The sequence below is a fragment of the Arachis hypogaea genome, chromosome 18 (assembly GCF_003086295.3).
Source record: "Arachis hypogaea cultivar Tifrunner chromosome 18, arahy.Tifrunner.gnm2.J5K5, whole genome shotgun sequence".
Classification (NCBI taxonomy): domain Eukaryota; kingdom Viridiplantae; phylum Streptophyta; class Magnoliopsida; order Fabales; family Fabaceae; genus Arachis; species Arachis hypogaea.
Window position 1 is genome coordinate 11247867 of NC_092053.1, and position 11053 is coordinate 11258919.

At 41.8% G+C, this 11053-nt stretch overlaps 1 protein-coding gene and 1 non-coding gene across 2 annotated transcripts; one reads left to right on the plus strand and one right to left on the minus strand.

Moving 5' to 3' along the window:
- Positions 1–8329: 8329 nt before the first annotated feature.
- LOC112773875 (small nucleolar RNA R71) lies at positions 8330–8438 on the minus strand. The gene has a single exon (XR_003188399.1). It is a non-coding gene; the product is annotated as a small nucleolar RNA R71 (small nucleolar RNA).
- An 828-nt stretch (positions 8439–9266) lies between these two features.
- Positions 9267–10421, plus strand: LOC112769563 (uncharacterized). The gene is made up of 2 exons (XM_025814071.1): positions 9267–10202; positions 10287–10421. Exons 1-2 carry the CDS (start codon positions 9267–9269, stop codon positions 10419–10421), a joined length of 1071 nt encoding a protein of 356 aa, XP_025669856.1.
- Positions 10422–11053: the final 632 nt, after the last annotated feature.

An 11053-nucleotide genomic window follows, 5' to 3' on the forward strand; every position in this document is an offset into this window, starting at 1 on the left:
ATTTCTGACTTCTTTGAGTAGTGGCCTTGGCTAGGGGCTCAGCCTCAATCCATTTTGTGAAATAGTCCACCCCTACAATGAGGAATCTTACTTGTCCCGATCCTTGGGGAAAGGGTCCGAGGAGGTCTAGTCCCCATTTTGCGAATGGCCAGGGTGATGTTACACTGATGAGCTCTTTTGGTGGGGCGATGTAGAAGTTAGCATGCTTTTGACATGGTGAACATGTCTTGATGAACTCTGTTGTTTCCTTTTGCAAGGTCGGCCAGAAGAATCCATCTCGGAGTACCTTTTTGGAAAGAGCTCGTGCCCCCAAGTGATTACCACACATGCCACTGTGTACTTCTTTCAGGACCTCTTTTGTATTGGATGTCGGTACACATTTTAGAAGGGGTATTGAGAACCCTCTCCTGTATAAGATGTCGCCCGCCATGGTGTAGTACTGTACTTCTCGTATTAAACGCTTTGCCTCTTTCTTGTCTGTGGAGAGTGTTTCCGTTTTGAGGTATTTCATTATGGGGGTCATCCACCCCTGATCCTGACCTGATATGGTTAGGACTTTTTCTTCCTCTAATATTGATGGGTTTTGCAATGTTTCCTGGACGAGGCTTCTATTATTGCCCCCTGGTTTGGTACTGGATAGTTTTGAGAGTGCATTAGCTCGAGCGTTCTGTTCCCGGGGTATATGTTGGATCTCATATTCCCTGAGTTGTTCGAGCTGTTCTCTGGTCTTGTCCAAATATTTCTTCATGGTGGGATCTTTAGCTTGGTACTTCCCTTTTATTTGTGAGGTAACTATTTGAGAATCACTAAAGATGGTGAGCTTTTGAACTCCTACCTTCTTAGCTAGCCTCAAACCAGCCAGTAATGCTTCGTATTCGGCTTGATTATTTGAAGCAGGGAATTCGAACTTTAGTGAGAGTTTGATTTGGGTTTCCTGATCACTTTCTATTATCACTCTTGCCCCACTCCTGGTTTTGTTTGAGGATCCATCCACATAAATATTCCACTTTATGGGAGTTCCCGAGGTATCAGTGTACTCGGCAATGACGTCGGCCAGATACTGTGATTTGATTGCTGTCCGAGCTTCATATTGCAAATCAAATTCGGACAACTCGATTGTCCACTGTAGTATTCTTCCAGCTAAGTCTGTCTTCTGTAGAATGCTTTTTATGGGCTGGTTGGTCCGAACCTTGATAGTGTGTGCTTGAAAGTATGAGCGAAGTCGTCGGGAGGCGAGTATGAGGGTGTAGACGAACTTCTCAATATTTTGATAGTTTAACTCGGCCTCTTGTAGGACTTTGCTAATGAGGTGGATGGGTTGTTGCCCGCTTTCGTCCTCTCTAACTAGTGCTGAAGCTATTGTCCGATTTCCTACTACCAGGTATAGTGCGAGTGCTTCTCCCTCCCGTGGCCGGGTAAGAATAGGCGGTTGCCCCAAGAAACTTTTGAAATCTTGGAAGGCTTTTTCCCACTCTTCAGTCCATTCAAACCTCTTTCCCTTCCTTAATGTGGCGTAAAAGGGGAGGGATCTTATGGCCGAACCGGCTAAGAACCTGGACAGAGCTGCTAGTCTTCCGTTGAGCTGTTGTACTTCTTTAACACAGGTAAGACTTTTCATGTTGAGTATAGCCCGGCATTTATCTGGGTTTGTCTCAATTCCTCTCTGTGTGAGCATGAAACCCAGGAATTTGACTGCTTCTATCGCGAAGGTACATTTTGCAGGGTTAAGCCGCATACCATGCTTTCTGATGGTGTTGAACACTTTTGCGAGGTCAGTTAACAAGGATTCCTCATTTTGTGTTTTTACCAACATATCGTCGACGTATACCTCCATCAGTTTCCCGATGTGTTCTGTGAAGACTTTATTCATTAATCTTTGGTAGGTAGCTCCTGCGTTCTTGAGTCTGAACGGCATGATGTAGCAGTAATTTGCTTTGGGAGTTAGGAACGAGGTCTTTTCTTGGTCGGGTGGATATATCGGGATTTGGTTGTATCCTGAATAAGCATCCATGAAGGAGAGGTACTTGTATCCCGAAGATGCATCCACTAGAGCGTCTATACTTGGTAGTGGATATGGATCTTTTGGGCAAGCTTTATTGAGGTCGGTGTAGTCAGTGCACATCCTCCACTTCCCATTTGACTTTTTCACCAGAACGACGTTGGCTAGCCATAGTGGGTATTTGACTTCTCTTATGAATCCTGCTTCCAGTAAGGCTTGTACCTGCTCTTCCACAGGTTGGGACTTTTCTGGTCTGAGCTTCCTACGCTTCTGCTGCACTGGCTGAGATCCTGGGTATACCGCCAGTTTGTGACACATTAGTTTGGGATCTATGCCTGGCATGTCTACAGCCTTCCATGCAAAGAGATTGGCTTTCTCCTTTAGGAATTGTATCAGAGACTCCTTCAGGTCTCTTTTCAAGGTTCCTCCAACATTGGTCATTTTATCCTGAGCATCACCGATTTGGACCTCTTCAGTTTTGCCTTCAGGTTGTGGACGAGATTCTTTGCGAGCTCGAACTTCCCCGAGTTCAATGGTGTTGATTTCCTCTCCTTTGGGGTTGCCTTTGAGGTTCAGACTTTCATTATAACAGTGTCGCGCAATTTTTGGTCTCCTTTTATCGTTGCGATCCCTTCCGAAGTTGGGAACTTCATACACAGATGTGGAGTTGAAACTACTGTAGCGAGCTGGTTCAATGTTGTCCGACCTACTGAGCTCACGTCGACTACTATGTAGTATATGTTGAGTGTCCTTGACCGGGTTCCCTTTCTGAAGGTTGTATGTATCGAGATATATTCAAGTGGTTGGATTGGAGTATCTCCCAGCCCGAATAAGCTATTCGGATATGCTCTGAGCTCTTTTTCTTGTAGGCCGAGTTTGTCGAAGGTGGACTTGAACAAGATGTCCGCGGAGCTTCCTTGGTTTACTAGTGTCCTGTGAAGATTAGCATTGGCCAATATGATAGTAATGACCATGGGATCATCATGTCCCGGGACGACACCTATTGCATCTTCTTTAGTAAAGGTAATTGTGGGGAGGTTGGTTGTCCTCTCTCCTTCCCCGACATGATATACTTCTTTAAGGTGTCTTTTGCGAGATGATTTAGAGATTTCTCCTCCTACAAATCCTCCATTTATCATGTAAATATATCTCTCAGGAGTGTGAGGTGGTCGTTCGGTTCGCCCGACCTCTTCATCCCTTCTTCTTTTTCTTGGTTCGTCCGTCTTGTTAGCTAAGTACCGATCTAGTCGACCTTCTCTTGCCAATTTCTCTATGACATTCTTCAGGTCAAAGCATTCATTAGTGGGATGTCCGTAAATTCGGTGGTGCTCGCAGTACTCTGTCCGATCCCCCCCCCTTTTTGCTTTTGATTGGGCGAGGTGGAGGGATCTTCTCAGTATTGCATATTTCTCTGTAAACATCTACAAGGGACACCCGAAGAGGGGTGTAGTTGTGGTATTTTCTTGGCTTTCCACTGGGTTGATCTTCTTTCTTCTTGGACTCTTTTTCCTTGCCCATAGATGGGTAGGAGAATCCAGATTTTGAGGTCTCTCCTAGTCGTGAGTTTTCCTCCATATTAATGTACTTTTCTGCTCGCTCTTGTACCTCGTTTAAGGACGTCGGATGCCTTTTTGATATGGAGTGGCTAAAGGGTCTTTCTCTTAGGCCATTGATGAGATCCATGATGGCTACTTCTGTTGACAGACTTTGTATGTCCAGAAATGCTTTGTTGAATCATTCCATGTAGTTGCGGAGACTTTTCCGTTCTCCTTGCTTGATCCCTAATAGGCTCGGGGCGTGTTTGGCGTTGTCCTTCTGAATGGAGAATCTGGCAAGGAATTTTTTGGCTAAGTCGTCAAAACTTGTGATGGACCTGGGAGGCAAATTGTCGAACCATTTTATGGCTATTTTTGTCAGGGCTGTCGAGAAGGCTTTGCATCGAACAGCATCCGAGGCGTTAGTGAGATACATTCTGCTCCTGAATTGCTGAGATGATGGCTGGGATCCGAGGTACCGTCATATGACGTCATGTCGGGAGCTTTAAAATCTTTTGGAACTTTAGCTTTCATGATCTCTTTGCTGAAGGGATCTTGGTCCTTGTGGGAGTTATCCTCGTGGTTGGAATGAGTAGTTCTGGTCTTGAGGTCGGCTTCGAGCTTTAGAAGTTTATCCTCTAGATCTCGTCGTCTCCTAGTTTCTCTACAGAGGTCTCTTTCAGCTTCTCGCTGATGTTCAGCCTCTTGTTCGAGCTGTTTGAGGCGATCTTGTTGTTCTCGGATGGCTTCCAAGATTTCTGTGTTTGTGTTGGAGGGTTGTTTATCTCCTTTATTCTGAGGTACATCTTTTGATGTGGTATCCGTGTTTTTAAGCGGAGTTCTTTCTTCCAAACCAGAGTTGTGGTTGTTGTCATGGTCGTCCGCCATGGTGATGGGATGACTTCCAGGTTCCCCGGCAACGGCGCTAATGTTCTGAGGGTTACCTAAAACTGAAGGTCGATCTCGGATGAGATCTGCTGTAGTGGCCAGAGTTGTCGTGTCCGACATGGTGGAACTGGTGGAGCTGGAGATGCTGCTGATCCTTCGTCACCGGAGGGTGGTGGTACCTGCAAGAGACTCCGATGCTTAAGTTAGCATGGGCTTTAAGCAGGTTTTTAGTAAAATCAGAGTATGAGTTATACCTGGGTGCTCCAGTGTATTTATAGTGGTGTGGGCTGACCTTTCTAGATAAGATAAGTTAGTTATCTTATCTTTATCTTTAAGTGAGGTCATCTTTATCTTCTGGGAACCGCCCTTGTCTTTCTAGGCTTTAACTGCCTTTAGATTGGGCTGTGTCCCTTCATTTGGGCCTGTTTGGGCTCCTCATGTCGATTTGGCCGAACTCTTTTAAAGAAGAGGTCGGAAGTCCTATCCGGAAGAGGTCGGTTGCTTTGTCTTCGATCTCCCTAGGTCGGATAGCTTGACCCAGGGTATGAACACTAGGATTTGTGGATTAAGAACAACTATTCTCACTTGACTTACTCTTCGATGTTAAGGGTTGACTAGGTGAGATTAATCCATTATAATTTTCATAATTGTGGTTATGACAAGGAAGGAATTTCCTAACTCAACCCAAGCCAAGACTTCCCTTTATGCCTTGAACCATATTTTAATTACTTTAAAGATTTACTTGTCTATATTACATAGATAGTTCTTTAATTCGTTATTAGTTCATTAGTTACAATTTTGATCGTTCTTTAATTCCTTTATTTGGTTGCTTCATTATTGAAACCCCCCTTTCATAACTAAACTTTTGCACTTGTGGTCACTAGCTCTTTGGGAAGATGACCCAGGATTCTACTCCCATTTAATTTAGTTTGAATTGTGACATATTTATTCTAAACTCTGGTGGAGGGTTACTTGCCGGTCTAGACTATGCTTGCAACGAGATTCCATATTTTGTGAAATTCTAGATCGACACTAATCCCCACACCACATATCCACTTCGTATTCAAAATAAATGTACAATTCATCAGTGTCCCTGTTCATTAGCTTATTTTTCCTCATCTGATTAATCTCCATATCCCCCTTAATGGCATGAAGACCAGCCTTCATGTTGGGTGCTCTCATATCAAGCCAAAACATCTCCTTATACCCTGTGTAACCTAACTCCTTAAACAATGTCACCAGGTCAAAAAAAATCACATAATCTAGGTCCAACAGGAGAAACCTCTTCACTTTTCCATGCATGTAGGAGAGAATGACGGAGGAAAAATGTCGGTAAATATTTTCACAAAAATATCACGTTGCAAGTATAGTTCTAAACCGACAATTAAACCTCAATCAACGTTTAGATTGTTTGTCACTTAAGCAAACCCAATAAAATTAACCGAAGTATTTAAACCTCGGGTCATCTCTCAAAGGAATTGCAGGGAAGTGTAGTTTATTATTGGCTATGAGGTATATTCTTTTTGGGGTTTTGAAATAAGGAACAAAAAAATATAAATTACGAGAAAAATAAACTAACAACTAAGAAAGGTCTTAGCAAGGATTGAGAATTAGAATTCATATCCTCATTATCATCATCAATTATGATGGTAAGTGCAAATCGCTTTCACTTAGTTATCCTCTAACAAATGAAGGAAAGTCAAGCGAGCAAAATCGACTTAAGTTCACAAGTCCTAATCAAAGACTGGATTTAGTGAGGCTCAAGCCAACTAGCAACTTTCGATCACCAATCAACAAAAGAATTTTGATAACTCAAGAGTCTCTAATTAATCAATCCAAGTCAAGAATATAAAATCTATTTTAAAATCCAACCAAGCATTTTATCAAACACTTGGAAGGCACAAAATGAAAGCATAGAAAAGTAACAAGAAATAGTGAAATCTAAGATTAACAAACACAAGGAATCAATAACCAACAATTAAAAAAAGAAGCAATAAACATGAAATACCTCAAATTGCATTAAAAGAAAATTGAATCGGACAAAAAAATTCATAAACTAAATTGTAAAAATAAAGAAACCAACAAGAGAAGATAAACTAAGATACTAGAACAATAAAAGGTAGAAGAAAACTAAATTAAATCAAGATAAAATTTTGAAGCTAAGAAGAAATAATACTAAAAATTCTAAAACCTAGAGAGAGGAAAGAGCCTCTCTCTCTCTCTCTCTAGAAACCTCCATCTAAAACCTAAAGTGTGAAGGAATGAATGTGTATATCGTCCTTCCAGCTTCACTCTGCAGCCTCTTGTCTAAGTTTTTGGGCCTGAAACTTGGTCAAAAGCAGCCCAGAAATCGCCCCCAGCGAATTCGCTTTACTGAGGCACGTGACGCTTGTCACGCGTACACGTCGATTGGAAAATGGCTTGATCACGCATACGCGTCAGCCATGTGCGCGCGTCGCCTCCAGCTTCTCAAATCTCCAAATTCTTGCGTTCCTTCCACTTTAGTATGCTTCCTCTTCATCCTCTATGCCATTTCTGCTCTATAAATCCTGTAATCACTTAACGCACATATCACGGTATCGAACGATAATAAAAGAGGATTAAAAATTATCAATTTTAAGGCCAAAGAATCATGTTTTCAATCATAGCACACAATTAGGAAGGAAACTTAAAAACATGCAATTTACATGAATAAGTGTGAGAATAATTGATAAAATCCACTTAATTCAATACAAAATAAACCATAAAATTGTGGTTTATCAGAGACCTCCCTCAGCATCTCTCTAAAATCTCCCCCATGATGAAACACTGGAATACTTATATATTCATACATCTGCGAAAAATAAATATGCATTAGAATCTTAGTGGCACATTGAAACAACAAACGAGAGACAAGCATTTCAATTTTTCCTACCACAGTTCAAATTAGTGGAATCTGTTTCTAGATTTTCCTAATGTGTGCTTAAAATAATATATTATCAACCCCGAGTAATCACGTTGGACATTACTTAATCAAGTTTTATGTTTTCTTTGTTCAGGACCACAAGTGAGTTATAAAGATCAATGGTGGTGTGTCAGAGTAAGTTAATAGGACCACATAAAGCACAAGAGACAAAGAGGTCCATCAATAGTGTGAATACTTGATTTTTGTTTGTCACTTGACACTAATTGGTAGCTAGTACTTTTATTTGGATAGTTTTAGTAGTTATTAACTATTAGACCCTTTTTACTTGGTTTATTACTCTTGCTTTGTTATGATAATTGCATGATTTCTATGATTCGTCAGTTAAATGATGCGGTCGCTTCCAGACCTGAGCTTAACCCCTTTTGATCCTGAAATCGAAAGGACTTTAACTTATCTTAGGCAAGCTCGGCGCCAGTTAGCATTTGTGTATAGTGAATCAGATTCTCTTGAAGAGTGACCCGATTCACAATCACTTTCTAACCGTGATTCTCATTCTTCATTAAACGAGGAACCTTGTATTCTTCTATTGGAAGTGCTGAAATTTCTGTGAGTGAATTAGGTGACAACAACATGGTGGCATCACCTCGGAGAATCACTCTCAAAGAGGCCGGAGCTCCAGATATTACTTTGCAACCCGTGCAAGTTCGGTACCCCGATTTAGATGAGAACTTTGAACTCAAGACGGGTTTGATCAACTTACTTCCAAAGTATCATGGTTTTCCGGGTGAAGATCCCCTCAAGCACTTGAAGGACTTTCAAGTTGTGTGCTCAACCGCAAGAAGGCATGGCTCGGATGAGATAGACTCATGGTTTTCGCGTTCCCTTTCTCTTTGGAGGAAAAGGCAAATGAATGGTTTTACACCCAATCTGATGAAGTGATAACTAATTGCGATTTGTTGCACAAGGAGTTCCTTAAGAAGTTCTTCCCACCTCAAAAGACGGATCGTTAGAGGAAAGAAATCTCATACATCATGCAAAGAGATGGAGAAACCCTTTATGAATATTGGGAAAGATTCAAGAAGTTGTTGGAATCTTGTCCTCATTATCGCATTGATGAACTAGTACTCATTAGCTACTTTTGTCAAGGCTTGTCCCTCAAGACAAGCTACTTATAGATGCCTTAAGTGGAAGATCTCTCACTAAAAACAAGACCGCGGAAGAAGCTTGGGAAGTCATTGCGGATTTGGCGGATTCAACTCAACATTTAAGAATAAGGAACACCCAACCAAAGGCTATAAGTGAAGTCTCACCTTCGGGTGACGCTATCTTGACTAAGACACTTGTTAAAATGATGGTTTTGTTAAGGCAAATTACTCAAGGTCAACAAATTCCACAAATGTTGCTAGCTCCACCTCAACCTCCTAGGATTGAAGGGCCTTCTAAATCTTGTGGTATTTGTGCTTGCAATAGTCACTACACCATTGAGTGTCCTCAAATCTAAGAGGACAACACATTAGCGGTGGCAAATTCTTATCCACAAAGGTCCAACTTAAATTAAGGCAATCAAGGATCCTACCACTATAGAGGAAGCCAAGGTCAAGGGTGGAGAAACAACTTAAATCAAAGATAGAATCAATCCTCTCAAGTTCAACCTTTTTTAACCTAACAAGCTTACTATCACCAACCCTCTCAAGGCCAACAACCTTACCAACAACCACCGCAACCCCACTACCAATCATATCAACCACAAAGCCCACCCCACCCACAACCTAATCAACAATCACACTCTCAACTTCAGGCAAGATATCAACCACCACACACTAGGCCTACACTTCACCAAAATAATCAACCATCCTCTTCAAACCAACCTCATATGAATGACGCACTTCAGAGCTTCATACAAGAGCAACGGGAGTTCTACAAGAAGCAAGAAACTTACATGGCAACCATTGCCGAAGCTTTATCCCGATTGACTATATCTCCTTTCAACAATCACAACCCCCCTCAAGCTTCTACCTCTAGCGGCCTACCCTCTCAACCTCAAACAAACCCCAAGGAGAGCATCAATGCTATAACCTTAAAGAATGGTACCAAATTAGATGAAGTTGGTCTCAAGCCTACAAGTGTAAATAAGGAAGCCCACGATGAAGAAATCGAAGAGGAGGTAGAATTGAATAGAGGTGAGAAGGAAGATGTTGAAAGAGAAGAGGAGGATCCATTAAAAGTCAAGGAGCCTAAAAGGAAAAATCCTATTGAGGAACCCACACCAATTCCTTTTCCAACGGTGGCTAAAAAGGCCAAGAAGCATGACGACTTTGATCCTAATATGGTGGAGATTTTCAAGAATGTGGAGGTTACCGTCCCTCTTTTTCAAGCCATCCAACAAGTTCCAAAATATGCCAAATTCCTAAAGGATGTTTGCACTCACAAGGAGAAAATTGGTGAGCAAAGTAAGAATCCGGTAAATGACTCTATCTCCTTTCTTATTCCGGAGAAGTATGGTGATCTCGGTCCTTGTTTCGTGACTTGTGTGATTGGTGGAATGGAGTTCATGGATTGCATGTGTGATTTGGGAGCTTGTGTGAGTATTACGTCCCTCCCTATTTATGAAAAATTGAACTTGTCACTTTTGAAGCAGTCCAGGACAAGATTTGTGTTGGCGGACAGAAGTATTATTTTGGTTGTGGGGATTGCAGAGAATGTGTTGATGAGCATTCAAGGTTTGGTCTTTCCGGTGGATTTTCACATTTTGGAGATACCTCCAATTGATTCGGATAAGCCATCTTCCATCTTCCTTGGGTGGCCATTTTTGAAGACATCTAAGTTCAAGTTAAATGCATTTTCGGGAGCCTATTCGTTTGAAGCCGAAGGGAAGGTGTTGAAATTCACCTTGGATGGAGCCAAAAAACCAACCCTTGAAGTATAATCTATCTTTGGATATGATCTAATTAAAGAACAGATGATTGAGCCTAAGGTTGGCCAAGAAGAAGAAAAGGTTGTCAAGGAGCCTAAGTCATTGGAGCACACAAAAGCTAAGCATGCTGAGGAGTTGGAGATTTTCCTCCTTGGGGTGGCTTCAAGTAGTGATCATTGAACTCATGCACGTCCAACTTAAGGACATTAAACCAAAGTGCTTGGTGGGAGACACCCCACCATGGTAATATTGTTCTAACCCTTCTCTTTGTTTATAATTTAATTTCATTGCATTTTACTTGCTCTAGGTAACTTAGGATTAGTTTAATTTTGAGCTTAGGATAGGTTGATTTTCATATGGATCATGAGTTGATGAATTTCTGAATGTTTTAGGTTGAAACTTATATTGAGCTTAAGTTGAGTGCCTTAGAAATTGAGGCAAATTTTTGGAGAAATAGGGCAGTGTGTGTACGCACCGATATGTGCATACGCCAACCCTTTTGCGCGCCCTCTGTTGGGAACGCTCGCACGTCTCTGTGCGTGTGCATCCCCATTTTTTGCCCTCTGTGCGTGCACACACTCTTATGCGTATGCACATCAACCCTTTCTCTTGCAATCTATGCGTACACCCCCTATGTGCGTATGCCAGCTTGTTTGCAGCTCTTCTGCCCGGAGCGCCTGCAACCCTCTGTGCGTGCGCACCTCAGCCATTTTTGCTCTTTGTGCGCACCTTAGCTAGGATTTGTGGATTAAGAACAACTATGCTCACTTGACTTACTCTTCGATGTTAAGGGTTGACTAGGTGAGATTAAT